Genomic DNA, 27,952 nt, shown 5'->3' on the forward strand with positions numbered 1-27,952 from the left:
TAATTTGGGAAACACCGTACTACGCGTTCGACACGATGTCGCGGCTGATTCGGCATTGTACTCTTGTAAATAATCCCACGTGTTTCGTATTCGTGCTTTAACTCATTCAAAGAACTACTCAATTATTTACCTATCAACATGGGAAGCGCATCCGATGTGGAGATTCGGCTTGTCCCGGAAATAAAGGTGAGTTCTTTCCAACATTTCCCCGAGTGTCTGGGACGATCAATACGCGGACAGGAGCACTTTGGGTCATGTCATGCATGCATGTCCTGTCATAGGAACTCTTCTATTCCGTCAGTGGTTTGTACAGCGTTCCTTATGTTTTAGCGAAGGCGAGTGTTTGCCTCCAAAAGGTTTTCCCCTGGCGACGTGGTGTTCTGCGAGTCGCCTTTGGTAAGCAGCCAGTTCGTGTGGAATCGGACCTGCAAGTATGATTCTTGCGACTTCTGTTTGCGACCTTTGGAAACAGCCGAGGAAAATGCCCGACGGCTCACTGCGAACCAGGCGTTAGTCCTTCCGTTCATGCAGTGTTGTACAACAAGGAAAGAGGAACACAGATCCTGCGCATCCTGCCAGGTAGTATGAACATGAACAGTTCTAGTGTAAACCTTTGAAGAGTGAGACGTTAGAACTCGTAAAACAATTTCCTGCGTTTTTTTAAAAGGTGAGATACTGCAGTGAAGCTTGCCAATTAGAAGCATTAGCTCGGTACCATCGGGTGATATGTGCGATATCGTGCAGTCAACGGGAACTTTCGGAGCAGCTGCTCGATACTTGGAAGTACGGATAACAGTACTTAAAAAAAAAAAAACATGTATTCCTGATCCAGCTTGCAATGAGATGTAATCATTGCTTTCCTACCTCTTCACAGGAAGTTGCACTACCCTCCAGAAACTACAAGCGTTACACTTGTTCTTCGCATTTTCGCAACAGTAGTTCAAGCAAGTGATAAAGAAGCTGTAGTTACCCGATTCATGGACTTCAGTGGTGGTATGTCAGCTGCTGAGGAAGATTTATTGCTTGAGAAGCTCTTTGGGAAACAAAGCCTCGAAGCAGTTGAATCATTGAGACAAATCATTGCAAGCATATTTGCTGCCGAAACATCAGTTACTCATGTGAGTGTGATGTCCATTAAGTTGATACCTTATGGAATGTGTTGTAGAATATAGTTTCAAGTACTGCTTTCATGAAACAAACAGAAAATCTCGTGAGAACATGAAATACCAAAGCATCAGTTGCGCATGACAAGGTGTGGATCTAGGATGGGGGAGAGGTCCAGATATCCTGGCCTGCTTCAATTTCTGTAGTCACCGAGCACTTCAATTGATTTCAGGCACCGTCCACTGCGGGACCACCCCTCAGAAAGTGTGGATCCACCCTTCCAATCATGAAACCATCATTTAATTTTTCAGAGTGTACACTCACCTCTTCAGACTGACTCCACTGCCTGTTACTTGCTACTACTTTTGCTACTTGTTACAATCTGTTACTTGCAAGTAAATTTTTTGCATGCAATTTGTTTTTCTCTCGCAGTGGACAACGCCAGCGGGATTTAGATCGTTATTAGCAATGGTAGCGCGGATGGGACAAGCAATTGGCACAAGGTAAAGTGTATCTTGGATTTGTCAAACACAAAACTTACAATGTCATCCTGCGGTTATTTATCGACAGTGCCTTAAGTGTGTGGGTGAGGAACTGTGATGAGCTGAACCTCCCAGAACCAGATGCCACAAATCTCAATGCTGCCACTGATAAGCTGTATGATGACATTAACAAAGGTAAGAATAATGTGCATGTTCAGGAATGTTAGCTGGCAGTAACATGTGTAGTGAGACACTGCTAATTCGAAGCTGCAAATGTGCAAGTTTGTTTTGTGTTATTTATCAGGTGCAGTGTTGTTGATCGAGATTGCTCATATTGGTCATGGGGTATAAGTAATGTAGCACATGCAGTTAAATGTCTCTCTCTGCTCTGCTTGCAGAATCTGGCACATTCTTGAATAATGAAGGATCTGGCCTTTATTCACTGCAGAGTTTATGTAAGCACTAGTGTCTTATCACATAGTAGTAATGTGTTACTGGTCAGTCTACATCATCTTGACTTTTGCTTTAGGTTCACACAGCTGCAGTCCAAATGCAGAGTCAGCCTTCCCGCATAATAACCACATATTAGCAATGACTGCGGTTAAAGAGATTGCATCGGGAGAGGTAAGGATGCCATGCAGTGACAAAAGAGGGGGCGGTCCCGTTGGCATATTGTACAGTGTGTTACCATGATGATACAGTACGCAGCACGTTCCAGTGTCAGGAGTTGTAAACTGCTAAGGGTGACATGGCACTTGAATGAAAGAGTCATGCTCTGAGCTCTACCTCATGTACAGCTCCGTTCAACCTTAATAATAAAACTGGAAAAAAAATGTGGTCTCGTTCCCGAGCGTGATTACAGCAACCCTTGAGGATATTTTAATTGAACAAAATTATTCTGTTAGTTTAATGCAAGGTTTCCGTTAACTCGACATTCCCCCAGTGCCCCAAGGGTGGCTGTTATCGCGCTGGGAAACGAGACCAAATTTTTTCCAGTGTTATTGTTAAGCTTGACCTGAGCTGTACCTAACATGGAAACCAAGCTGCGCCATAAGGTAGTTGGATTTAGTCTTACCAGTTGAGATTTTTTTCAGGAAATCACGGTATCGTACCTCGATGAGTGCAGTCTCAACCGCAGCAGGCACACCCGAAGAAAACTCTTAATGTGAGCGCCAAATATTCTGCCCGTCGACGTGTGCACTAGTAACACTCGTGAATTGGTTACAGGGAAAACTTTTTTCTCAGCTGTGAATGTCAAAGGTGCAGAGAAGAGGTCGATCAGCCCGACGTTACGAGTGATGAGGAGATGGAGGATGACAGTTCTGAGGATGAATGTTAGACTTGCGGAATTTCAGTCATTATATTTTTGTCCCCCCATCATGGTATCTTTCAATACACTCGCAAGAAATTTCCAAAAAATGTATATTAGGTTACAGCGTTATTACGACAAACACAGCGCCCAATACTCTCAATGCCCACTTGCATACATTGATTAAAGAACAGTGGGAACTAAAAAAAATGACCACCTGATTGAGTAACTACCCCAACAACACCGAATATCCTCTGGATGTACGAATAATGTCCTAACGAATTCGTACGTCCGATGGATATCCCTCAGATGTCCTTCGGACATTATTCGAACATCCAGAGGATATTCAGTATTGTTGGGGATAGGAGTTTGTCTGGCACCAGAGCTCTGGTTTCTCGTAAAGAATGGTGTGTGAATGCTACTTAAAAGTAAATGAGAACCACTACAGTAATGGCTAAGGCCCCGTGTTTTCCGTGATTCCGCGAAATATCGCGGAATTTTACGGAATCCCTTATTTTTAGGGGTGTGCGGATATTCGGGTTCTCGAATTCGAATCAAATATCAATCACTCGAAGCATTTCATTCGCGAATCGAATAGGCAATATTCGGATTTCCGAATATCCGACTATTCGTAGAATAAAAATGACACCTCCCTAAAGTGGGCTTCACCTAATGCTTCCCTGCGTGAGGTGATGCCTGCTTTACGAAATTGCCTGTGCTGCAGGACCAACAGAGACAGATTGTACTTTAGCTTAAGATAACTTTAGCCCCAGTTTATTGCGCATACTCCGCCTCAGGAAGGGGCGGCGTCCCTCCTGTGTTTAGTAGTGGCACAGGGGATCTTGATTTGATGTTTGGGAGTTTGCCTTAAAAGACTTAAATAGTGCCTACAGCCCAGAAACAAAAAGGGTGTCCTAGAGATGTATCTTCCACAGGGCATGTATTGTAAGCTTCTTCCTATAATCTTCCTATAGACTCTGTAGATGCCGTAAGATCGTTCAGCAGGTATAAAATGATTGCAGGCGACAGACGGTATTCTTTGTCAGAGGAGAGCACAAGATACCATGTATGTAATGCTGAGCCACAATGGTGCTTTGAATCTGTAATTTTATAAAATGTTTTTTGTTCCCACATTACCCAAGAAAAAATAAAGCGTTTCCCATTTCAAGCAGCAACGTGCTTGCCGTGGAAAATCGCGGAACTTACAAGTCTGTGCCGCAGAAGTTTGAATTTGCCACAGCAGAAAACCAGGGTCACTAGTAATGGCTTTAGCGGGGGCTTGGGTTTTCACCTCCAAGCATAGCCTAACAGTTTCTTCCCACTGAACTTCACAAGTAAAGAGTGGTAGCTTCCCCAAAGAGATGTGTACTGTGTGATGGTTTATTTAAAAGTCCCTCTTCGAAGATGCATCACACACTATGGCAACAATGGCTGATGTAGATGACAATGCTTGAGAAAGATCTTACAAACAGTGGCAATTGCTGTACAGGAGAAATTTCTTCATACATCATAACTCTGCGTGCATGTGTGGAGCAACTCCTTTGAGGAAAGAAAAGAAAAATTAGTTACAATTGTAGTACTACTATACTGTTTTTGTAGCAATGATACAGCGTCAAACAGTCTTTCCTAAAACATGCAAGCCACGGCCTTCAAAGCATTACGGGTGCCAGGCGAGAAACCTAGGAACAGCTAAGATTGCCCACCACGTGTTTGTATGAGCTAGAGCACTGCATAGGACGCATTCTCGGGCCTGAGCCTCTGAAATGCGTCGGCTACCCAACCCAGCCCATCAACCACAGAGTAGCGGGCCATAAAGGTTTGACCGTGGCTAACAGTAGCGTAGCACAGGCTGGAGGCCTGCAAGCCGGGCTTGGGCTTTCAGGTAAGCCTGTGCAGTGCGCTATAGTGGGAACTATGGCAGCAAAAGCACTGCCCATCACTGTGGATGTAATGATCAGTAGGATGTGATTGAAATCTTCAGTCAAAATAAAAAATAAAATAAAAATAAATTTAGAATAAATAAAGGTGACACATAATAAATTAAGGGTTTATTATTCTATATTTGCTATTATTATAGGTCGAGGGAAGTACAAAAAATCAAACGGCCACGTTTTAGAGTTGTGGAAGGGAAAAGACGCGGACAACAGAAAAGTTAAATGAAAAAAAAAAAATAATTTAAAAATGGGTCGACGTTTCGACAGTGGCACTGTCTTCGTCAGGACAAAAGATGCACAGGCGGTTACAGATTGCTTTAATAGGTTTGGTGCATGACGTCATAATCGGTACAAAGCACGCCACAGGCGGTTGTCGGTGAGTCAGGCACAGGAATATTCCAAGAAGTCAAGTCCGGGACTTGACCGGGCTATATTGTATATATATTTATCAACTTATTTATTTTTATTCATTATTTTACGTACTAATGTATTAAATAAAAATCACCAGTCAATTCAATTCTGGGTGGTTTCACTACCAGAGATCGCCATCATGCTGCAAGGCACTGCTGGCATGTCGAAAGGAGAGCGCGCTATCGTAGCTGTTTGTACGCATTGTGAATAAATGCAAGCTCACCTTCTTTAATCTTCTTGGTGTCCGGTAGTTCGATCGATTCCGTCTCGCCCTTCTCGTAGCGTTCAATGAACCGTTTCAGCTCCTCGTCATAATCCTTCCACTCCGCAATGATGCGGGTTGCCGCAACCAACTTCGGTTCCTTTGTCTTGGGATTATTACACTACGGGATACAACAGTGCAACGATATGCATCGGCAGTGCTTTTAAACCACCACCCATGCGACCGTGCCTGAAGCTGCAGAATAAAAATAAAAATAAAACTCACCAGGTCGATTGTTTTGGCCTGCTTCTTTGACTCATCATCACACCAAGTTTCACACCAGAGCCATTCTTGAGGCAGAGACTTGATGGCTACCTGATGTATCATGTTGTTGGGCAGATCCTACACAGGAGCGAGATGCAATTTATCTCCAAGACTATGCAGTAGATTATGAAAAGCATGTTGGTTCAAAGGGGGCACCAAAGTGCCGTTCCTTTTGTATGGATATCAGGGTAACATCGTCTTTCATTCTGCAGCGATAAATTTTTCCACGTTAGTGGTCCTCGCAGTTCTGAGGTGCTTACTTGGTCCAGGTTGGACAAACTGTTCGGATCCTGGCTTAGTCCCTGGTACTGCCCCCTGAGACGGTCACCCGCAGCTATGCGCCGGAACTTTTTGAGGTCTACCACGTACAGGGCACTGATAAAAAAGAAAAAAAAGAAGCACCCCCACAAAGCACACGTACCAAGTTAAACCTCGTTATTAACTAGCTTTAAACGTTGCAGAGAAACGGACACCGCTTTTCGTCCGGTTTACCTAATGTGATATTTTCTTCCTCCCATATGGCTGGCCCAGTATCCAGACTTCCAGAACCTGGAAGAGTGCAGGCACACAATTCGTGCGTGGAATATTTAAAGACAATTTCGCGCAGCAAGTGACAGCCCTGGAACGTACCTGTAGCCTTCCATATCTTCCCTGCTGTCGCAGAATGGTGTGTATCCGTAAGGAGCCCCTCCGAGGTCAAGGTCGACCAATTCCTTCATGTCGGCTCTAACAACCTAAGCGTTGGAAGAAATGAAGCATTCATGAATTACCCTCATTCAACTCAAAGGAACAATGCATATTGTCTTGGAGCCCCTGTTCAAAACTTCTACAGTGAGATCGTTGGACCTTTAATCAAAACTGTTTATCAAAAATGCCAGTATGTTCGGTATAATTGTATGAGAAGTGAATAAGTTCAGGAAATGCTATGGCAACGACAGTATTAACAAAAATTCAAAGAACTAAAATCTCTAGGAAGACTACCACGTTTTAGTTCTCCAGATTTTTGCCCAAGTCTGAGTTAATATATTCTCTTTGGTCTTGAAAATCAGTTACTTGCACTTAAATGTTAATAATGTTAATGTTAAACATGTTAATAATAGGTGTTAAAATTGTGCAGTGTTGTACTGTGTCAAACTGCAAAGCACCTAAAAATACTTCAGTAAATGTTGTAGCTCTAGGCTTCACCTCTTGCAAGTGTATTTAATATTTCAGCTTACTTGATCCGCATCCACAAAAATGATCTTTTTCACATCAAGAGGGAAAAGTACGTCAAGGAAAAGAATCTTGTACCTGCAAAAAAAAAAAAAGAAAAAGAGGAATTACTTTATCAAGCAGATACACAAGCCCTAATTTATGCATCTTAACATTATGCTAAAAATGTACTGCACGAAACACTTGGTCTGTTGTACTCACTCACCCCCAAATGAGTCTCTGTTTCTCAGTTTGCTGATTGAGCCAACGTGGCCACTTGTACTGAACCAGCTCATAATCAAAGCCATACTCCTTAGCCATGTGCGGCAACACATCCTGAAAAGAAATTGGGTGTTGTTTTATGCAATCGTACGCGTGGTTGTATTGACACGTATCGCATTGACAGCGGCACTGTTGAAGTCGGCAAATAAATCGAAAGTGCAGCTAGGACATTTCTGAAACATATACTCACTTTAAACGTTGGTGAGAGGTAATTCTTCAGAAACCAGAACTTGACCGGAGTTTTTGTGTGCTTCAATACACTGAGCATCATAATCCTGTACGTGGACGCAGAAGAAATCAGCTGCGGCAGCATCCCCAAGATTGTACATACTAGAAACTCGACGGCTCACCTAAGTAGTCGTTCATAAAGGTGGCCAGAAGCTAGGGAGAAAATGTTGATGACAGTCTCCTGATCTTCGTCCTCCTTTGCACTTGGTTCTCCTACTATGGAACTGGAAATACAATTTGTGTTAGCAGCGATTATGTCCTCCAAGTTAAGCGACAGAGTGAGTAACCTAATTGAATATAAGTTAGTAATCATTGGTTACGTCGCATTTACAATAATCAGTAGTACTAAGGAGATGCAGATAAAAGAAAGAAATAGTAGTGATGCACGTATGGGAAGTGAATATTACGTAAATTCTGAGCAGGCTTTCAACTATGCTTTGTAATAATGCAAACACACGACGACATCTTCGAGAAATCCGAGGTCGTGTGGTATTAGAAGCAACAGCTTTATAGGGCCAACCGTCGTGTTTGCCCGTCCGTAGCTTTATAGGACCAAATCAAATCAATGCTCAAATGTTTGCTGCTAGCGGTCTTCCTATAAAGCTACTGCATTTAAACACGTTTGGCACAATACTCAAAGACGCGGCCAGTTTTTTTTTTTTTTTTTGTAAGAGCACGCGGCGAAAAAAGGCTAAGAGGAATGGTCCTGGTCTTCAGAGGGAATGACCTTGGCAGGAGTAACCGAGATTTAATGTCTACGACAAGAGAACAATGAAGCAACATATCTCGGTTCAAGCAATTCAGACGGAAATGAGGTACGAAAGGTCGAGGGAAAATGAATCAGGAAAGTGGAAGGCAGGAAACTATTTCTCACCCTTCAAAAAATTCTCTGGAACAGTGAAGAGACATACAGTTTAGTGAAAAAACGGCTAACAGTGGACAGCAGGTCGTGAAAAACTTACGTCACAGTAGAAAACGCATGCTGTACGCAAAAACAGCACTCTTTCTTTTTTTTTTTCCTCAATGGATGCCTACTATTTCACCTGCAATAGTGCCTACTAATTTTCCAGAATTGTCCGATAACTGGCAAAAAAGGGAACGGTAAGAAACAGGCAAACTTACAAAATACAATTTTTGTAAATTCCTTCTGTGGCTTTCACAGTGCAAGTATTCTGATGCAGTGTACAATGTGGGGTCACGTGACGAAAGCCATATGTGTACATTGTTATGGGGAGAGGCAAACAGTATTTATATCATTGATTTCCAACATTCCTGCCTTACACTAAACCAAGCAGGCACCAACCAAACCATAGCTAGAATAGGTAGTTTAGCATGTCCCATAATTCCCCCAAATTCATCGTATAAATGTTCATCACTCAAGTTTCACTATTTAGAACAATAAAAAAAAAAAAAAAAAGAAAGAAAAAAATGTCATCACGAAATCTCCTACTAGGTCTGTTGATGTCTTGCATTTTCCCCTTTGTTAGCAAGCTGCAGACGTTTTTAACATTAGTAATCACATGTTGCATCATTGCTTCTTGAGAGGAAAAGGAAAAATACTACCATACAATAGATTGTACCCGCTGTGCAGTGTACCACCACCAGTTATTTCCTGATGATCGTAGCTCAATTTTCTTTATTTTTATTTTATTTACTTAGTTATTTATTAATTTTATTTACCTGGAAGTTCTCTTTAAATTAATTTCATACTACGTAGCTCAAGGCACAGAAACAAACGGTCGTTAGTGTGACCGGCACTTGTTGTCCATCCGACTTACAGTATAAAAAAAACTTTCATCCATTCGTCCACTCACCCGGTACACTGTACCTGCGTGTTCGACGCACAGTTACCTTCCAAACCATGCATTCGATTAGATTAGATCAGAGTTAACACAAAATTTTTATGGCTGCCAGCATGAGAAAAACTTCAAGCTCCAACCATGCGGACCCCATAGGAATAATGGTGGTGACAGAAGCAAGATATACAACGCATTATTTAGGTCCCCTAATCAAACATTTAACCAATTTGTTTGCCCGCCAAATGTGCCAAGTCAAAAATAAGTCCTGCAGCCGACTGAAATTGACATTGAAAGCAATTGAAGCCAGGACCACCCTCTTCATACACACAAGAAATGATAAAAAGATCTGCTAACCTGTATATCTCATACGCTATATCTCTCCATTCTGTTAATATGCCACCAATAATAGGTATTCTGCCACAGAGACAAAGATAAAAGTATATAGTATAATGCTTCTACAGGTACTCCCTCCACACAGCATAACGCTAAGTGATGGTAGTAGGCACTAAGCAATGGTTTGCTAGTTTGAATGCTAACAATACTACATGTAGATTGCGTATTAACGGTCACATGGGGAGCGATGTGCTCAAGATGCTACTCTATGGCAAACTAAAAGCATTGTATAACGCACACGTAAATCACAGGTGATGCAGTAAGCATACATTGAGGATAATGTCCTAAGGCAGCAAGACACACAATACCAGTAACTATAAGCAACAAGACTTCAATATCAACAATTAAGTGGGGCTATCTCTCAACAACAAAAAAAATGATATATTGTCATGACATCACATTTTTCGCACGCGGATATATTACCCAAATGCAGCGGTCTGCATGACATACCCCTGTCAACTAAAATTTTACATAAAGAGCGTCGAGAAAGCAGGCGAGCTGGTGATTAATCGATCTTCATAACAAACTCTGAGACTGGGGAAATAACACACAATGCACAAGTCTGTGTTATTTCCCAAGTCTCAGGGTTCTTTATGAAGATAAAATTTTACACTTGTTTCTATGCAAATTAAAAGATTATTAATTAAGTTTGGCAGTGTGAAGTGTGACCCTCCAGGGGAAAATTGTGCAACAACTCATAACAGCTAGGAAGTTATATAGGTTATCAAGCTTATCTGTAAATTCAAGATAGACAGCCCAAGACAAGACACGATGCACCTTAAATTGACTCGTACACGAACCGCGTCACAAACAATTAGCCACTTACTGAGCGAATGAACTCCAAATGTCTTGACTGTCATCTTTGCCATCTGACAGAAGGTCCTCATTTTGTTTGCCTGGCTTCTTGCTTACCTACATGCATGCAAAGTAAGACCAGGGAGGCAGTGTCACAAAAGTTGTGTACACAAGGAGCACATGACAGTTTGGCAGAACGAGTCATAACACCAAAATATGCGGTGCAGATTGTTTACAATCAATCTTTTGGGTGTTGGCAACAAGTTTACTGTATCCATTATTTTACTGTAAGTGACATCACTTAATGAAGAAGTCATACATTCACAATGCCAGGGGTGTCACAGAGTGTTTATGAATGTATGCACAACTTCTTATGAAAAAAAAAAAGAAACTTTATTACTACACATACGTAATGTGCCAGCACTGAGCAGTGTAGGAGGCACTGATGATATCCTATTGAGCGAACTGAGCATTATTGAACTGAGCGTTGTAGAAAAGCATACAACAAAGCCAAAATTAGCCAACTACAGACTAACGATATAGCTAATTTTTTAAACGTAATTACGTAAAAACAATTAAGGCTGGTAGCAGCATTCTTCTCCTCCCTATAAGTGATAAAGAAACCATTGTCACTATTAACCTTTTATTTGCAAAAGATCACTATGAGAAAAGCAGCAGCAAGAGTCCTGGCAACTGGTCACTCTCATGAAAAAAAATTTTGTGGATAGTGTTGCAGGTGACCATAAGGGGTCTCTCTCTTCACTCATGTGCGTTTAACACTCTATCAACAGGTTCCAGCACTTGACATACTTATGACTCAGTGCCACATCACACTTTATAATGACGGTTATCTTACCTTGACCTTAAGTACATGGCTTCTAAAGCTGCTCAAAATCACCACGACATCCTCAAAATCCTGCGGAGAATCTGTATTTTCGTGGCTGGAATAACAAAAATTAGCCACTGTTAGACGACATAGAGCAAAGGAGGCTTCCCTCAAGTACGAGCAATTCCTCGTCACCTGGTAATGTCGTAGAGCTCACTAGACCTTCCCTGTCTTAGGCGGAGTAGCCATGTACCAGGATTAGCCTTCAGTTGGAAGTATCCCTAAAAGACATTTTTTGATATATACATTACTGAATATTAGGACAGTATAGCAACAACAGCAACATGTAACATCACAACAGAAAAATATGCACTTATTCACCGCTGCATTGTTTACGTTGTTTAGCAAACTTGTTCGCTCACCAAATTAGCCATGACGATAGTGTCCATCACAACTGGATCGCTCTGGGTCCCCAAAGTGAACTGTAGGCCCCGGGGTGGGTTACCAGTCGACTGCTCGAAGCAGTGGCCTGCAGAACAGGGAGAATTTGCCATACCATGGCACAAAAACACATCAATGCACATGCATTTTAGCCTTTGTTTGGCTCACCTTCAAGCAGAAGATATTCCAGTTCAAACTCTGCGTGCACTCTACTTTCCACCTGTCAGAACAAGAATGACAATGACAAAAAGCTACAGAACACATGCCTCATGTGTGCTAAGACTGTCCAAGTACCCAACACCAGCAACTTCCCAGCACCTTGGGAAGATTCTGTCTGCTCGCCACAGAATATTCCTTCTTCCACTGCTCTTCAGCATGCGATCTCTGCTGGCGGTGCTTTGAGGACCCTCTTTCGCATTTTCTAACAAAATTTCCATAATTTCTTCCAGTGCCATTTGGACATTCTTTGTGTTTCTCACAAAATATCTTCTAGCCACATGCTATATCCTCCTTTCTTTCCTTCTTTGTCTAACATCTTGCACAACAAAGTCACTTGCGCTGTGTTATGCACTATCACACTATGCACTATCACCCTGTTATGCACTGTCTTGTCTAGATTCTGGGGCCTCTTACCTGCTCCATGTGGATGTTGTCAAGGTCGTATGGAGACCTTACCGCTTCAACCATCCAGTTTTCTGGAGTGGCCATGCCTAAGGTCAGCAATGGGGACTGGGGCATGTTCACAAACTTTGCGTAAGGACCGTGACTGAAGTCCCCGTCGAGGTTAAAAGAAGGCTCCGCTTCCATCACAAAACGGTAGTAGCTACGTGTTAGGAAAAAGATACATTGTAGATCTGTTCCGCCCAATGTTGCAGGGTTTTCGCAACACTACCTTAAAGGGACCACAAAGAGATCCTCAAAGCATCTTTTTAAGCATCATGTGCACTAATACATGCAAAGTATGAACCAAGCATTGGTTAGAATAACAAAGGTACTATTCACTAAAAATTAGAAAGGATGCAAATGACACCAGGCCGCTTGTAGGGAATCCATCAGGCACTGTATACAGCTATTTCTGCGCATGAACTGCGGCTGTGTGGAATGCAATATGGCAAAAATTGCTCCTCTCAGTTAAGATGCTGATGATTGCTGTTTTTTGGTACAGAAGCGACTTAGGCCATGATGTGCTAGTCTGCGGTTGATAGAATAGAACTAGTTACAAGCTATAAGAGACATGTTATCTTAAGATAACTTCCTGTACAGTGCACTAAAAAGGGTACGAGTGGATAAGAACACTGCTGTTAAATTATAATTAGTCAAAACGGCAGATGAAAAAAAAAAAAAAAAAAAAAGCGATCTAATAAAAGGAATGATAGCACGACTCAGATAAAAGCCATTCTGACGAACCATTCTCCGCCGAAAACTCAAAATTTTCAAGGATCCCTTCACCGTCCTTTTAACTAGGAAGAATTATTCGCACCTCTTGAGAGGCATATCAGAATGCCTGTCAATGCAGTTGAAGAATACTTTCACATTAGCATTGATAACATTCTGCAGCACGAGAAGGAGCTGTGACACTTTCTGAGCAGCCCGTGAAACAGGATCCATAACCACTGCGACTTCGTGAGCGGGTTCCTCAGGCTGCGATGCTGGAATCTTCAGGACGCTGCGAGAAAGTTGTGACATGCAACAATCGTGTTGTGTGTGCAGCGGATGAAGAACAACGAATTGTGCACCTGTGTTCGTCGCCATAGAACTTGACGTCATGTCTAGTCTTCGTCTGCATGTGTGAAAGCAAGACACATGCGGTTTTCATTGCGAGGTCACTGTAAAAGGAAGTACCAATTTACTTGAGAGAATTGTGATGTCTTGGTAATTCTGAATGCTGATATAGATACTGATGTTTGAAGCAGAATATGGATAAACACTGACTACAATATCCAGTAAAAATTGATATATTTTACCAATCAGTACCCGCAAGAAAGGTGTCGATATTTCATCACTCTTTTACGATATTATATGAATTTCAATGTGAAAAGGGTCCATATTTATCAACGTTTATTGATATATGTGTCAATATCCATGAGAAAATTTACAACAACATTTAAAGATTAAAACCACTAAGTACATTAAAACAACAGCAGCAACTTTATTTACATGATTATAAGTGGGGAGTTTCATCGCCAGGGGCAATAATGTGGTAATGTGGTGAAATGGCATACTGAGTCTCCTCCAAATGTTCTACATTTGCATTCACCATGCGCAGTAATGGATAGAGCAGATTTGCAAATGCTGGGCCTTTATGAATTTTTGAGCAAACAAAATTTTACAAGAACATGGGAAGGGAACTACTTAATAGTCACTTTCCCATTTTCTGTTTCAGTTTGCTGTGTGTGCCTACTAGGGGGATGATTTCCGACCTAACATTGTGACATGACATCATTACGGGCCCTATATGAACTTGATAAAATTGCCCTCAAGGTCGTGCCTTTGAGAGACTACGCTTTTATAGGTGTATGAAGTGAAATGTTTGCCCCATATCATTATGGGGTGAAGGGGGCAATATTCACCTGTCTAACTCACGGGTGTCCCCGTCCTCTTGAAGTATATTTTTTATCTTCTCGCCATGAACATTGAGTGAGTATTTTTCGAGCAAACTGAAATCGTCACTGTTAAACTCTTCTTCATTGTCAAAGGGGCCAATAACCTGTAAGAACGTGTTATGTATTACACAAACTCTCTAGTGCTCGGCGTTACATGAACTTACCCTGCCATTTCCAATGACCAAGCGCTCCCCCTTGTTTGTTTTTAGAATTTGAGCGCAGAAGACAGTGTGCCACTTAAGAAAACTGCTGTTAAACTTTTCATATGCCTCCTTGAATGCTGCAGAGTTAGAGTTCTGCAATGGTAGTTCAACGGATTAATAATCTATCACATATTTAAATATTTATTTAATTGTATAAAGAAATAAGTTAAATTATGTAAGAATTACCTAAATTAATTATTTCATAATTTAATTCATGTACTTAATTTATCCTTGAATTTCAATGTTACGGGGCAAAAATAAGCAAGCTGAAGCTGCGTCAGATGGCACATACTGCTCTTGCAGGGAATGGAATGCAGGGAATGAAATGCAAGGCACTCCTGGGCTGCAACAGCAAAATCAAGTAGAACACTGGGATGATGCTAGTTTACTCACCGATGGCAAGAAGTCTGTCACATCCCTTTTTCCTTCCAAGAAGCTTGCCAAGTTCTTTTCCTTGAAAAGCTTCCTAATGAATGCAGACGCCTCACTAGGCAGAAGGTGGTGCAGAGCAGTTTGGATGGCCGTGCCTACTTTGTGGTGCTCTGCAGTGCTACTTGGATTATGAATCACTCCCACACGGACATGGGTGGTAGTCATCTGTTACAAAGGAAACTGTGGATGACGCTTCGGTATGATGTAGCAACATAAGTTCCATTCAAGTTTTCACCCACTGATACCCCTGTCACACGGGCATTTCGATCCTTCTCGAATCCGATCTGCATCGAACTTCCCGAGCACGCTCGAGTTTTGACGCTGCTACACGGCCACTTTCAATGCGCATTGAATGGTTGACTTGTGCAAATGAATAAACGGGACTCATTAATTTCGCGTTTCCTATATAACAGCGATATTAGTGGTAATTTATCGTATATCGATGTAAGCATCATTTGTAGCTTCGCGCGCATGTCCGTCTTAAGTTATGACAGTTCACCGGGGTTGAGGATGCAAATGGCGGCCGTTGAGCCGTCTTGAAATTCTCAATCCTGTTATGGGACTGTCTTGAGTCAAGCAGGATCAAAGTTCGATCCTGCTTGGAAGCGGCCGTGTAGCACCATCCAATCTGCATTGGGTTCAAGCAGGTTCGGTCGAGCAGGATCGAAAATGCCCGTGTGACAGGGGTATGAAACACACATGGCTTTGCCGGGACCTGGGCGTCAGTTCAAATTAACAGGATTGCACTGTATGTGTGAAAATGTGGTACATGAATGTCTAGGAGACCAAACCACGTTTTGTGACAAGGCTTCCCATACTTGGTTACAAATCGAATGTGCTGGCACTGTTATAGTAACCAAAGCATCAACAACACAGCAGGGAACGAAGACCTTGTTCTGCCTTTGTTTGAGTTCACACATTTCTATAAACATGACAGAATTGCAACTCATATTGCTCCCCTATGTGTGTTCCCCATAAGGATATTTTATGTGGATGTTTTACTAATCATAATCAATCTCGGCGACTGATATCTTACCAAGTGCTCCAGTGCACTGCTCAGCAGATCTCTACCAAAAGCAGTGTCATAGTCTCCAACGACCCAAACTGTCAGTGGATAGTACTGCTTTGGATCTGCAAGAGTCCCACATTTGTATTTATTCCCTAATTACACAAACAGCAGGATACATCAACCTAAAGCCATGCCTACCAGAAGGCGTGAGGTACTTCAGCTGAGCTGCGAATGTTGCAACCATGTCTTGAGGAGAAAGGGCGGAAAAGTCTTCCAAAGAAAGACCTTCAACTGGAATAAAATGATAAAAATGCCATACACTTTGCATCACTGATTAATGAACAATAGGCTGATGCATGAGCGAAATACTACTAAAATTCAGGCAACTCATACGTTCCTAACAGCCCCACTATTACTTATCTATCACAGACATGAGCAAATATTTTATACTTTTCAATATGCCTTCAAATAATGAGATATTTAAATGACATCTGAAGCAATGCAGTTTTGGCAGGAGCTTCCGAATATGTCTTGAATAGAATGTGGCATGCTGCAAGTACAACATCAAGTGAAGTGCTAAGCCACGTGGCATGCATCTATATAAAAATAGCAAATTTCTGCCTTTTCTCGTCCAAAAAGCTTTGCAAATATTGCACCATGTCACATCACACAGGACATGTGAGATATCACATTGCATGTATGGGATGTCCTTACCTACGTGTCCTGTCATATCTAAGTAGGAGCCGGAAGTTGTGAGAACCCTTTGGTTAAGTCGTGGCATTACATTTTTCTGCTCCATTAAGAAGTCCAGCACATTGTTGAGATCACTAAGGTCACCCTGAAATTGCAGGGAAGAAATGAAATCTGAGATGAAGTAGCAAGTTACCTATTCACCCTACTAGCTTTCACAGCGCACCTCAGCCCGAATGAAACACATTTGCCAACAAAAAACTTGTCTGTGTGATGCAATATTTTTGGCACTGAGATGCAAGCTTGGCACATCAACACATATCACAAGATGAAAACAGGCAGTGCATGTAGGAGGATATGTTCTACACTGTTGACAGCAAGATGCTTTAGCTATATTCACCTCTCGTTACATTGATATATTAGCTTATTTACACAAGTTGTATAAAAGACAAAATCTTGCACCCACAGGGCATCACACATTAACAGGCCCAGCTCTGTCAACTATAGCTCTAATAAATGAAAAGAAACCTGCTTTATCTGTTATCTGGAACCCACATTCCCAGATGATTTTATACTAGAAAGTATTTTCTTTAACAGTCTCTAAATATAGTTGTGCCCCCTAACGAAGCACATACAGTCACCTGTGGATGCAACACACCAAATACTAACAGTCGTAGTAACTACGGAACATCACAGATAAGGAAATGTCAGCAAGTACCTTGTACACACTTTTCTGAATCAGAGGTGTTTGCTTCATAATTTCCGTAAGCACTGCTTCTTCAAACATGTCAGAGTTTAACTGCGAAAAGAGCAACAGCATTGAGCATGTATCCGTATTGCAGTACACTTTCAACATACAGCATGATGCATTCCATAGTACTAGTCTTTGTGAACAAGCAGTCTATCAAATTACAAAGGCAGCATGATGCCCACAGCCCACAACATACAGAACGATTAGCATTCCAGGAACTGGTTTCTTACATGTGACTGCTTGAGCATGACTCCATTAAGGAGAGCCTGCGGAGGACCTCCTATCCTTGTTTTGTTTATGAAATCCCATGCCAACTGCACAAGAGGGAAATGTCATACAACCAAACAGGCACTTTGCTCACAATGTGTGTGTGACAAAAAACGCGCTGACACAAATAAAAAAGTTTTCCTGCCTTGCGCCCTGTGTCATAGTCTGAGTCTTCTCCGAAGATAAGGCTAAGATCTTCGCCAGGATACTTTGATTTGAAAAAGTTGATGACGTCATCTGATGTGATCTCTTCCTTGGTTGATGCGTAAATCTGAGAAGGATCGTTGCTCACGGTGAGTTGTAAACACCACACGAAGAAATAGATTATCATATTAAAACAAAAATTGTGCTCACATCTGTGATAAAGGACAGTCCTTCATAAGGAACTTTATCCTGGCTGATGAAATTGAATGCATTCAGCATGGCAACTCCAGCATCGTCATATCCAGTTGCTGACATGTTGTGGTTGACAGCAAACACTAGACCAATTCTGAAATAGATTTTGAATACAGGTATACTTCACATTATTCACAGTGTACATAGGTTAACATGTTTACCAATAACATTCCTAGATCTAGTTTCGCTTAAATTGATTTTTCAATTGTGATGTGATGTGATAGAGAGAGAGAGAGAGAAAAAAAAAAGGAACAGAAGGTTGATTTTTGTTGATTTTTCAATTGGTTTGAACATGTTCAAAGGTTCTGTTGTGCCACAACCATGCAAACAGCTAGATTTGTACTAGCACCAATAACCATGTAAATTGCTAGAGTGAAGACTAAAGAAGAAGATCTTTAGGCCATTTAGCCCCTGAAAATAGTTCAAAAATAGTTTGCTGTGAACCTATATTCAACAATATTCTGTTCATTAATCTCAAAACGGTTAATATTCATATTCGACTTGAATCAAGTAGTTCAACATCTAGTTTTTAACTATAGGACTTCCATCTATATATTCACTGTACATATTTTGTTTGATCAATAATGAACTCTCTCTGTCAGTCTGTCTGTCTGTTTGATTGACTGATTGATTGATTCATAAAACCTGTGCTGTTCACACAGTCCTACCTCAGGGGAGCACGATGAACGTAGAAGGACTCCGCCAGTTTGAGGATATCACGGGCTTGCTTTTTTGACGGATCCGCAATGATCACCTAAAATGCCAAACAGCCTCGTTACAGTAACGCAATATGAAGTACGGATATGTCCAGCATCCATGAAGAACAACCACCCAATAAAGAACAGGAAGACAACTACGGTGGACATTACTCTACTCACCAAATGGTACATATTTTTACGGACGTTCCTCAGCATGCCTGGGTAGGAAGGCCGAAGCATGTCCTGTATACTTCTCGGCCAGTTGTGATACTGAGAGTCATTCTCAATGTCGTTAATGTACTGCAAACAAGGTGATCAACATTAACTGACAAGTTCTCTGAGGCACACGTTCTGATGCCTCCAACGGGTACACAGTATGTCACTGCACGAAGCAGGATAAACTTATGTACTCACCAGCACTGCTGAATCTCTTATGTCGACACCATATTCTTGTTTATTGTTCAGCAAGTCAATCTTCATCAGTTTTGGAATCATAGGTTTCTGCCCAATATGTAACAAAAGGGTTTAGGAAGTGTACAGTACTGGCAGTGGGAGGCATGGTCACATAGCAACTGCAAGCAAAACACGACTGGAGTCTTATACTGGCATCACCACAAACTCCACTGCTGTATGACAACTTCTTAGTTTTCAGACCTTGCTTGAAAAGCAATATTATTAAGTATGAAATACTTTTTTATTCTTTGTTTTCTTCTTGCTTCCTTGTCTTTCACAATGTCATACAATGTTGCATAAGCCTGGCCTCTACTAAGAGCATTTGAAGCTAATATGCCTGTAGGTACTACTACCAAAATCCGACTGACACCATGGGAAGCGTCCTACGGAACCAGGGAACGAAAATGGATTGAGGGACTACGCTAATGGTCACCATTACACCACTTACAGGAATTCCAATATTATACAGTCCTTCCAGGAGTCTTGTTTCCTGCTTTAGCGCTTGCAGTAGCGTAAACATGTCAGTGATCTCGACATCATAATAGAGACCATTAAAGAAAAATGCTGCATCAGCTGGTTCCAAGTTCAAGTACTGCCGGAACATCTGGAAGGAAACAATATTTAATGGTACTCAAGATAAGTAAACTGAAAGAAATATGCCATGGGAACGTTCGCACTATGCAGATGACAGGTGACACAGCAATGCTTTGCACGTTATAGACAAGCAGTGCCCTTGAACGTGATGCACCCCTTGCTTCAGGAAGTGGATATTCAAGGAGGAAACGAGTTTGGAGGAGGTCCACTTATCCTAAGCTACCACTGATGCTCTTACATGGAAAACTATACAATGCAATAGCTTTCCACAACCACAATGTTTTTATGTACCACCACACAGAATTCACCTTTGTGATGGTTCGGGTAAAGTGTTATCTTTCAGTTCTTCATACTTTTCATGCTAATGACTACTCTAGGGTCAATATTTTGCTGCAAGGGTCAAGTCAACATTGCTAGATGAGCAAGTCAGCAAGTTTTGCTGGGCAAAGCAATATTTGAATTTCCACTGCTAAAAAACTGCTGAACTCATTACAAGGCTATTAGGTGTCTGAAGCATTAAAGTTAAAAGCTTTCGGAAGACCATCTGCAACTGCATGTTTACCATACATTTACAGTCCTTTCAAGCATCCAAAGCCAATCAAATATCAAATCTCACCTGCTGGTTGCGTTCAGCTTCTTGCTTTAGCTTTGCATCGACAGAAATTTTTACAAGGGAACGGGCCTGAGAGGGAAAGTTTTGGGAGATATCTCTCAATGTCTTCAGTGAATCTTCCAGGGGTGCCATTAGGACCTTTTGAGATGCCTGCAAGCTGAGCTCTAGGAGCAGAAAATATCATGCCGTCAGAAGAAAAAAAAAAACATATAAACAACAGCACTTATCTAAGGCAAGAAAGCATTACCTTGCAGTTCCCACACTTTCAGTGCTGCTATCTCATTTCCAGAATCGACTAAGTGGGCTTTCAGGGCATTAAGTTCCTCTTTCTTATCTGGATATAACTCCCTTCCAGAAGAGAAGGCAGATTACCATGAAGTACTACATACCTTTCAGGTTAATGTGTAGAGCCTGAAGTTTTAGGGTTTTACCCGATTCTTCCCCGAATTTGCACCCCGAATTGAAGGCTGCCTCTTTAGGGTGAAACCCGATTTTTATCAGGCAAATTGCCCTCTCTGGGATGTCTGTAGGTATGCACCATCTTACTTGTTTGGCAAAAAAATGTAGTTGCATCACCGTTTGTACGAAACCGCTACAGTTAGTTTCAGCCAGATTTCTCCCCGATTTTAGCGTAATGGAAGTTTTTTTCACCCGAATTCGCATAAATTTAGTGCACATGTTTATTTACCCAATTTTTACCCCCCCAATTTAGAAAAAAATATTTCCCGAAAACTTCAGGCTCTATTAATGTGTTAATGTGCTAATAGAGCAATGTGCAATACTCACTTTAGCTTCTTGAAGTCGAAGCCTTCGATATTTTCTGCCTTTTCACTCTCGTCAGAGTCGAGGATTCTCTGCTCCTCTGAAAATATCATGAAATGTAGCCTCCATACTGGTTTTCCTCTGCAAACAAACTGATATGTTTGTACCTTTAACCTTTGTATCGTCTTGGGCCTTGTACTCAGTGCTTTTGATAGCAAGTTCAACACCATAGCCAGAAAGTCTGACCTTTCGCGAAGACTGCGTCTGAAACACAGAAGCAACAGATGAGTAAGCTACGTGTTGTGCTCGTGTCTATGGTCTCGTTATGGGAAAGCATACACATACCCTGCTATAGTGTCTGAGAACATAGTTAATCTCGTGGTTCTTGGCTCTTGCTCGAAGCGACTCATGAAACGTTTTGAAGCCCGGTGCTGCAAAATCGCCATACAAGATAACAGTAGGAACGTTTGGAGATCCCCCCGGATGTACGTGATCGACCTTCAAGTTGTACAGCTTGCTCCTGAAATGTGGAAGTAATTTTCACTTTTGAGTCTCTGTGATGCAGCATACTGTATGCGTGCATTTTAAATGTACAGTATTATTAATTTATGTGTGTTTTCACAGTCATAAAAATTATGAACGGTGTCTACAAATAACTGCCTGATAACAGCACAAAAGACTGCAGAAACTGGTGCTTTGAAGTTTTCCTCTTCTGAAAAAAAAAAAAAATGATGAAGGCATGAACAGCTTGTACGTGTACTGAACTTAGGCGTGAAAAATCCTCACCGTGAAACTCACCCAATGATGGGCAGTACCTATACTTATCACCATGAGTAATGATGTACAAGTACTGCCTATCACAATGAAACATGTCATTCATGATCGTCCAAACAAAGTGTTGTTGTTCTTAATACACAACAGCATAGACTCGTTATCAATCAAAAGCTTCTTATCACAAGTATAAGAACATGCAAACTTTGCAACTGGGTGCAATGTGTGAGCAGAAATGTTCACCGCAAAGTCACAAATTGTTCATTTTTTCCCATAAAATGAATAATGGGCTCTAATGATATTGAATTTGACAATGAATCATACTGATATTGACAAAGTCTGCCAAGATTTCCTGCAGATGTGTCTCACAAACAACAGTAAACACATAAAATTACAGTTCCTAGAAATGGCAGTAAACTAGGAACATTAGTTTTTTTGGGCAGCAACACAGGATGACCATATACAGACAGGGCGCTTGTCAACATTTTTGGACATATTTTTACATTAGCCATTTTTAATTATTTCGTACCAAGCCACACACTTCAGCAACAGCAATTCCAATATTCCACTGTGCAAGCATTATGCAATTACATCATCAACAGTAAAAACAAAAAACAAAAAAATGTATAGGTATTTCAGCTCACCCTTTGTCCCTCTTTTCCAAGAGACCATTCAGTTCTTCCAAGTTACATGTATGTCCACCCCCACGCACTTCAACAACACAATCACAGTCTTCAGGAAATTTCTTGTCCCGAGCAAGCTGTAATGGTAAAGAACACATTGAAAACTATCACGCTAAAACAGTGCCTTGCGTATCTGATTACATATCTTTACATATCTGCTCTATATATCTGCCAGTTTCTTTTTTTTTAATCAGCGGCAGAAATAACTTGGTGATAACCGGAGAGAGGACGATTGAACAATTTATATTGAACTAAGCTTGAAGATATGACTTGAGAATGAGATATTCATATAATATAATTTATTACTAATTCATTAACTGGTCAATTATCAATTAATTTCTTTAATATTTGATTTAACAATTAAATATGATTTATGTACTAATAAATTAACATTTAGCTGAACAGTTACAGTTACAAAAAACACCCAAACAGTGTAGAATCTGCCCACTTTGCATCTCGTGATGACTTTTGCGTATAAGCAGGACAATGAAAAATGCAAACTTTGTTCTGCTCTATTCAGTCCTACTCCACATATATCCAGGACTTCACTGATGCTTTACAATTCACACAGCCACAGTCAAAATGGATCACGTAACAAGTTTCCGTTAGTGTTTAAAGGAGGAATGAGGAGGTGACATTTTACATGACTCAAAAACCATGTTTCGTTCATCAAACCATCCATCAGGGGTCACCATGCAGAATATTTCTGCCATGAAATATACTGCCTAGAGCACAGTACAGGCCACATTCTTGGGCCCAAGCCCGAACAATTTCTAGATCTGTCTGCCTGGGCCCAGCCCAAGCACACAATTTCTGGGCAACCTGGTCTGGACCAGTGTAGTGGGCTGTAAAGGTTGACCATGGCGAACCAAAAGTGGGGTATACAAGCTCAAGCCCGATCTACCCGGAGCTCCTTTAATGATAAAGTGCGTCCTACACCACTCAATTCAAGTACCATATTTTCCGGTGTATATCTAACGGTGCGCGTTATACACAGAAATATTTTCCTGCAGAGTTCCTTTTCAGGTCGGTGACGTACAAATTCTAGCCTCTTCCAGAATGGGTTGTGGTTTTCCCCTATATCTCTTAGGGTCGGTTGACAAAACCGGCGAAAGGGCACTGGAGTTCCTAAAAGGTTAATGATGCTGCTTAAGGATGTTATTCAGCAGTCAATAAGCTTGAATTCATTTCAGAAGAATGGCGTGATTGAGAAGGGATGCGAAACGGAAAGCAGAGAGGAGACTGAAGTATACTATGACAGCGACGCTGTTGGAACGGAGTTTAACGGATTTGACTAAATGTGTTTCAAATATAGCATATGCATATATGACACACTGGCTTTGGCTTATTGTGTATCCTTGTGGCAGTACAGAAGCTTGTAGCACCATTGTGGTGCGCGTTATACACCGGAAAACACAGTATATCAGTGAAGATATGCTTCATGAATCCAACAGAAAGACTCATAGTATTTCAGGACACTTTTAAACGTTTTGCATAACACACTTCTAATGTTTTTTGGGGGACCATGATGTTTCTCTTTATCTCACCCATGACACGATTGATTATACTTGCCTGTTGGAATGTCTCAACTACTGGAGAATTAGCACGTAGTGCAAGTGAAAGCTTGAGAAGTGCAAGCTTTGCTGGAGACAGGTGCCTACTTGCAATTTCCAGCAATGTTTCATACTGAACCTTTGGAGTACCTAAGTACAGAAAGAAGAGTGACGCTGCAAGGCACGCAAGCTACAGCAGTAAATCCATCGCATGTTGCAAATGAGGCACAATGTCACACCCTATGTGCGCACATACTGAGTGTGAACAATTAGGAAACAAGAACGATATGTGTTTAGCCGTTTCTCAAAGCCACTTTGGAATACTCAAAATGCAACATGATTCTTGTTAGTGCCAGTGAGTTCCCCCCCCCCCAAAAAAAAGAATAATTCAAATGTGCAAAAAAATCAAGATACTGTATTTGTATTCACATTCTAAATGTCATAATTCAATTTTAAAGAGCAAGACATTATTCAACATTATTCAAGTATTCAGAATTTTTAACATTCATCCACATGTGACAAACAGCTTTCTCCAAGATGCAGCTGCCTTGTACATCACGTAGCAGATCAATGTGTCCAATGATGGATGTCATGGCTAAACAATGGAACAATGCAGAGAGTGCCCCATTTAAACAGCAGTGGTATTAGCGACATCTCTTAGTGGAGTTTTCGAAAACAAGCTATTGTTTAATGTCAGTAGAAAAGGAAATGTGCAACATACAGAGGCAAATACCTTCTTGGTATGTACCTTTCTCTTGCGGGGAAATTAAAGTGATAAACTTTACCCTATCTCCAGTAGCTTTACATATCTGCATGTATGAAGCTTACAATGTTGCATGTGCGTGTGTGCTGGAAAAGACCCCACACATTGGTGTGACCCTAGTATGGCTTACAATCACACAGCCACACAGCTAAGTACAGGATACTCTGTATTTGAGAATACATGGCACTCATGGAGCTCATGTATCTACATCACAAGACTAAAGTATGCTGAAGCACAATCAAGAGCACAATGTACTACGTCCCCCCCCCATGCCCATTTATCTTTGCAGACTGTCAGGAATAGCGCATCCACGGTAGTTCTAAAAATAGATCACAGCATGCTTTTAGAGGGGCTACATCCTTTCCCAAACAAATGGCCATGTTGCCAAGTGTTACAATGAAACATTGTAATACCATCGGTTATGTTGAGCCTGCTTGTAACTGAGGAGAAACAAAAGCAAAAAAGTGCAGTTCACAGTAAAGTGATATACTTTTGAAAAAAGTGTAATATGTAAAATTGTTATTGCGCAGAGATGCTTACTATTGGCTTCCACGCAACTAAAATATAAAGTACGAAGCAGTCACATTTACTTTAGACTGCAAGGTAACGCATACGCCTTGAAAATGAAGCAGCACTAGCACATTAATACTCAGCTTAGAGGATCTTTGAAGCATCTACCACAGCAAAGATATATTATAGTTTGTGTAGATATATGATAAGCCTTGTGATAGAGATATAGTTTTGTCATGTAGATACATGATAGACCTGTGTAGATATGTGATGGTCCCTAATTGTGTGGTCTGCTGCTGCCATTTCTCCTTGTTTACGTCATATGTGCTAGTTGTTGTAAAGAGATATCTCAGCTCAGATAAGAATCACACAGTGAAAACCACTGCCTATACAAGTTTTTTCTTCCAAACTGATGAACCTATTAATTGCATGGACCTGCCTGATGCCGCATATACAATCTGCCCCATGTTTGTACAGGTCTACAACAGCGGCTAAGAAACGAAACCCAGGCAAAAGTCTGCAATGTGATGCCTAACAGTGGACCTACTTACTGTTTGAAAACGAGACTAGGTCAGCTTCTTGAAAGTGATTAACGTAACGCCAAAAATGGTCACTACCTTCTTCTGCAAAAAATTCACTGAAAATGGAATACAGAACATTAGCACAATGGCAGACAACCTGAAGTACTCCCAAATTCGTAGGCATAAGAATTGATTACGGAACAGGAGATTTATTAGCCCACTTGCCTTGCTTCTAAGTGCAGTGGAGTATTACTCCATTTGGAATCTAAGGTCACAGACACTACTTTCTGCTGAACACAGCCTACTCGCAGTACAACAGCTGATAACAGTAAAGGTAAGCATGATAACTGCATCATCTGCAAAATCAGATAAGGTACAATCAACAATGTATACTACATATTCTGTAGAATGCCCCGTCAAAATATGTACAACACGTGGGAGCTACTTTGGAGATTTCAAACCTCAAACTTAGAGATACTGGCCAATCAATTATCATTGCTGCAAGGTCATTCATGGCCGATACAAATGGACACCACAGAACTCTGGACATGCTCAACAACATCATAAATACAGCTGTGTGTGTGAACAGACCAATTAGCCCAGTTAATGTAACTTTTTCTTTTTTTTGCACTAAGATTTTTCACTGTAACAAGACAAGCTGTTGTTAGTAATAAACAAACGGCCCTAAAACAGTCAAATGCAGCTGAGGGCATGTTGTGATGCCATCAGTGATGCCGCTTCAGTCACTCCTATTTGAACACAGAACAATACCTCTTCAGTTAAAAGTATGCGCACTAAAAGTTACCTTCCTGACGCTCTTATCACTCAACAGATGTCTCTGATGATTAGTGGTGGACAATGAGAGTATTTCCAGAATATATCATAGTTCTAAAAGACAAGTTGCCCCCCCCCCCCCCAAAAAAAAAGAGAAAAACATTGGTTTACAAATAGGGCTGCCCCCCCTCTGTGCGCTTCGACAAAGAACCGCCCCCATCTGCCCCTGCTGACATATCACATGATCACTTACATCACTTTGACACTTACGTCATCTTACATCACTTTGACACTTACGTCGTCTTACATCACCACACAGTATTCAAAACAAGTTATAGACCAATGTCCCTCAATGAACACTGACTGGTTTCCTGGTTTTTGCGCAGTTTGTTTGTTACTTATGCGCGTTACTTACAGTATGTTGCTTGCATAGCTTGTAGTGTAGCCTATACCACAGTGGTCGATTAGACAGTACCTTCATGTACATTTAAAGTTATTTCCTATTACTCTGTTACTATAAGTTGATTAGAATGTCATTCCTTGCACATTCAAAGCAATTTCCTATTATTAGAGTATTATTATTAGTTCTGTGTTATCAGTTTATTTATTTATATACCAAGGCCGCCAATATATTTAAGGCCTAGCAATACTCGCTCTTCAAGCATATTCATACTAAATGCATATTTATGCTAAGTGCATATTTATGCGCTAAATTATGCGTAACTGGAGCATTATCCGTATTTTAATACACTAGAATATCTCAACATTTATTGAGAGCTCACTCTGCTGAAGTTTCATGGGTGCACATTATCAGTATTTCTCCCACACCCAAACACCTCTACCTACTACACAAAGTATCTGTTGTGGAATCACCTTCAAGTTCCTCAAGCATCCCCCCCCCCCCCCCCCCCCCTCACATAAATGATCGGTGCAGTTTGTCGTTTCGTGATCTGATGTATTACTGTACCAACTACGATGAATAAAACATAATTACAGCTGTGTTTGCTCAGCCGCAGGTTTACCTTTTTTGTTTTTATTCTTATTATTGCTAGGTCTCTTGTAATGAATCTACCTGTACATCACGACAACAAGCAAGTCGATTTTCCAATAGAGGAACAGTCCCAGTTCAAAGTATCAGCAGTTCCCAAGCCGCGACATTTCTGAATCACTGGATTTTACATTTCT

General features: G+C 41.1%; 2 protein-coding genes across 3 annotated transcripts in view; one reads left to right on the forward strand and one right to left on the reverse strand.

The window, feature by feature from the left end:
• Positions 1–55: 55 nt before the first annotated feature.
• LOC135366823 (histone-lysine N-trimethyltransferase SMYD5-like) lies at positions 56–4,063 on the forward strand. The gene is made up of 10 exons (XM_064599756.1): positions 56–186; positions 331–579; positions 668–783; positions 875–1,118; positions 1,537–1,607; positions 1,675–1,781; positions 1,985–2,041; positions 2,116–2,210; positions 2,681–2,751; positions 2,814–4,063. Exons 1-10 carry the CDS (start codon positions 139–141, stop codon positions 2,923–2,925), a joined length of 1,170 nt encoding a protein of 389 aa, XP_064455826.1. The 5' UTR covers positions 56–138; the 3' UTR covers positions 2,926–4,063.
• Positions 4,064–4,240: 177 nt separating this feature from the next.
• LOC135366820 (UDP-glucose:glycoprotein glucosyltransferase 1-like) overlaps positions 4,241–27,952 on the reverse strand; it is a 28,459-nt gene continuing 4,747 nt past the window's right edge. The window contains exons 2-43 of one of the 2 annotated variants that reach the window (XM_064599749.1): positions 26,219–26,349; positions 26,024–26,109; positions 24,219–24,349; positions 22,608–22,723; positions 21,538–21,712; positions 21,360–21,456; positions 21,217–21,292; positions 20,678–20,778; positions 20,434–20,594; positions 19,672–19,827; positions 19,185–19,271; positions 18,951–19,070; positions 18,741–18,826; positions 18,031–18,166; positions 17,822–17,947; positions 17,640–17,723; positions 17,377–17,457; positions 16,683–16,806; positions 16,167–16,259; positions 15,996–16,090; positions 14,921–15,124; positions 14,489–14,620; positions 14,292–14,428; positions 13,458–13,547; positions 13,202–13,387; positions 12,355–12,544; positions 11,890–11,941; positions 11,703–11,809; positions 11,476–11,561; positions 11,311–11,395; positions 10,486–10,571; positions 9,621–9,680; positions 7,590–7,691; positions 7,430–7,514; positions 7,184–7,293; positions 6,984–7,056; positions 6,397–6,500; positions 6,259–6,315; positions 6,027–6,141; positions 5,728–5,844; positions 5,464–5,623; positions 4,241–4,434 (exon numbers count right to left, since the gene is read on the reverse strand). In XM_064599749.1, coding sequence (XP_064455819.1) covers positions 4,403–4,434; positions 5,464–5,623; positions 5,728–5,844; positions 6,027–6,141; positions 6,259–6,315; positions 6,397–6,500; positions 6,984–7,056; positions 7,184–7,293; positions 7,430–7,514; positions 7,590–7,691; positions 9,621–9,680; positions 10,486–10,571; positions 11,311–11,395; positions 11,476–11,561; positions 11,703–11,809; positions 11,890–11,941; positions 12,355–12,544; positions 13,202–13,387; positions 13,458–13,547; positions 14,292–14,428; positions 14,489–14,620; positions 14,921–15,124; positions 15,996–16,090; positions 16,167–16,259; positions 16,683–16,806; positions 17,377–17,457; positions 17,640–17,723; positions 17,822–17,947; positions 18,031–18,166; positions 18,741–18,826; positions 18,951–19,070; positions 19,185–19,271; positions 19,672–19,827; positions 20,434–20,594; positions 20,678–20,778; positions 21,217–21,292; positions 21,360–21,456; positions 21,538–21,712; positions 22,608–22,723; positions 24,219–24,349; positions 26,024–26,109; positions 26,219–26,349 — 4,632 coding nt within the window. In that variant the 3' untranslated portion in view covers positions 4,241–4,402. The remainder of the gene's footprint in view (positions 4,435–5,463; positions 5,624–5,727; positions 5,845–6,026; positions 6,142–6,258; positions 6,316–6,396; positions 6,501–6,983; positions 7,057–7,183; positions 7,294–7,429; positions 7,515–7,589; positions 7,692–9,620; positions 9,681–10,485; positions 10,572–11,310; positions 11,396–11,475; positions 11,562–11,702; positions 11,810–11,889; positions 11,942–12,354; positions 12,545–13,201; positions 13,388–13,457; positions 13,548–14,291; positions 14,429–14,488; positions 14,621–14,920; positions 15,125–15,995; positions 16,091–16,166; positions 16,260–16,682; positions 16,807–17,376; positions 17,458–17,639; positions 17,724–17,821; positions 17,948–18,030; positions 18,167–18,740; positions 18,827–18,950; positions 19,071–19,184; positions 19,272–19,671; positions 19,828–20,433; positions 20,595–20,677; positions 20,779–21,216; positions 21,293–21,359; positions 21,457–21,537; positions 21,713–22,607; positions 22,724–24,218; positions 24,350–26,023; positions 26,110–26,218; positions 26,350–27,952) is intronic. The other variant, XM_064599750.1, reaches the window with a different exon arrangement.

The sequence above is a fragment of the Ornithodoros turicata genome, chromosome 8, assembly GCF_037126465.1.
Source record: "Ornithodoros turicata isolate Travis chromosome 8, ASM3712646v1, whole genome shotgun sequence".
NCBI classification, from domain to species: domain Eukaryota; kingdom Metazoa; phylum Arthropoda; class Arachnida; order Ixodida; family Argasidae; genus Ornithodoros; species Ornithodoros turicata.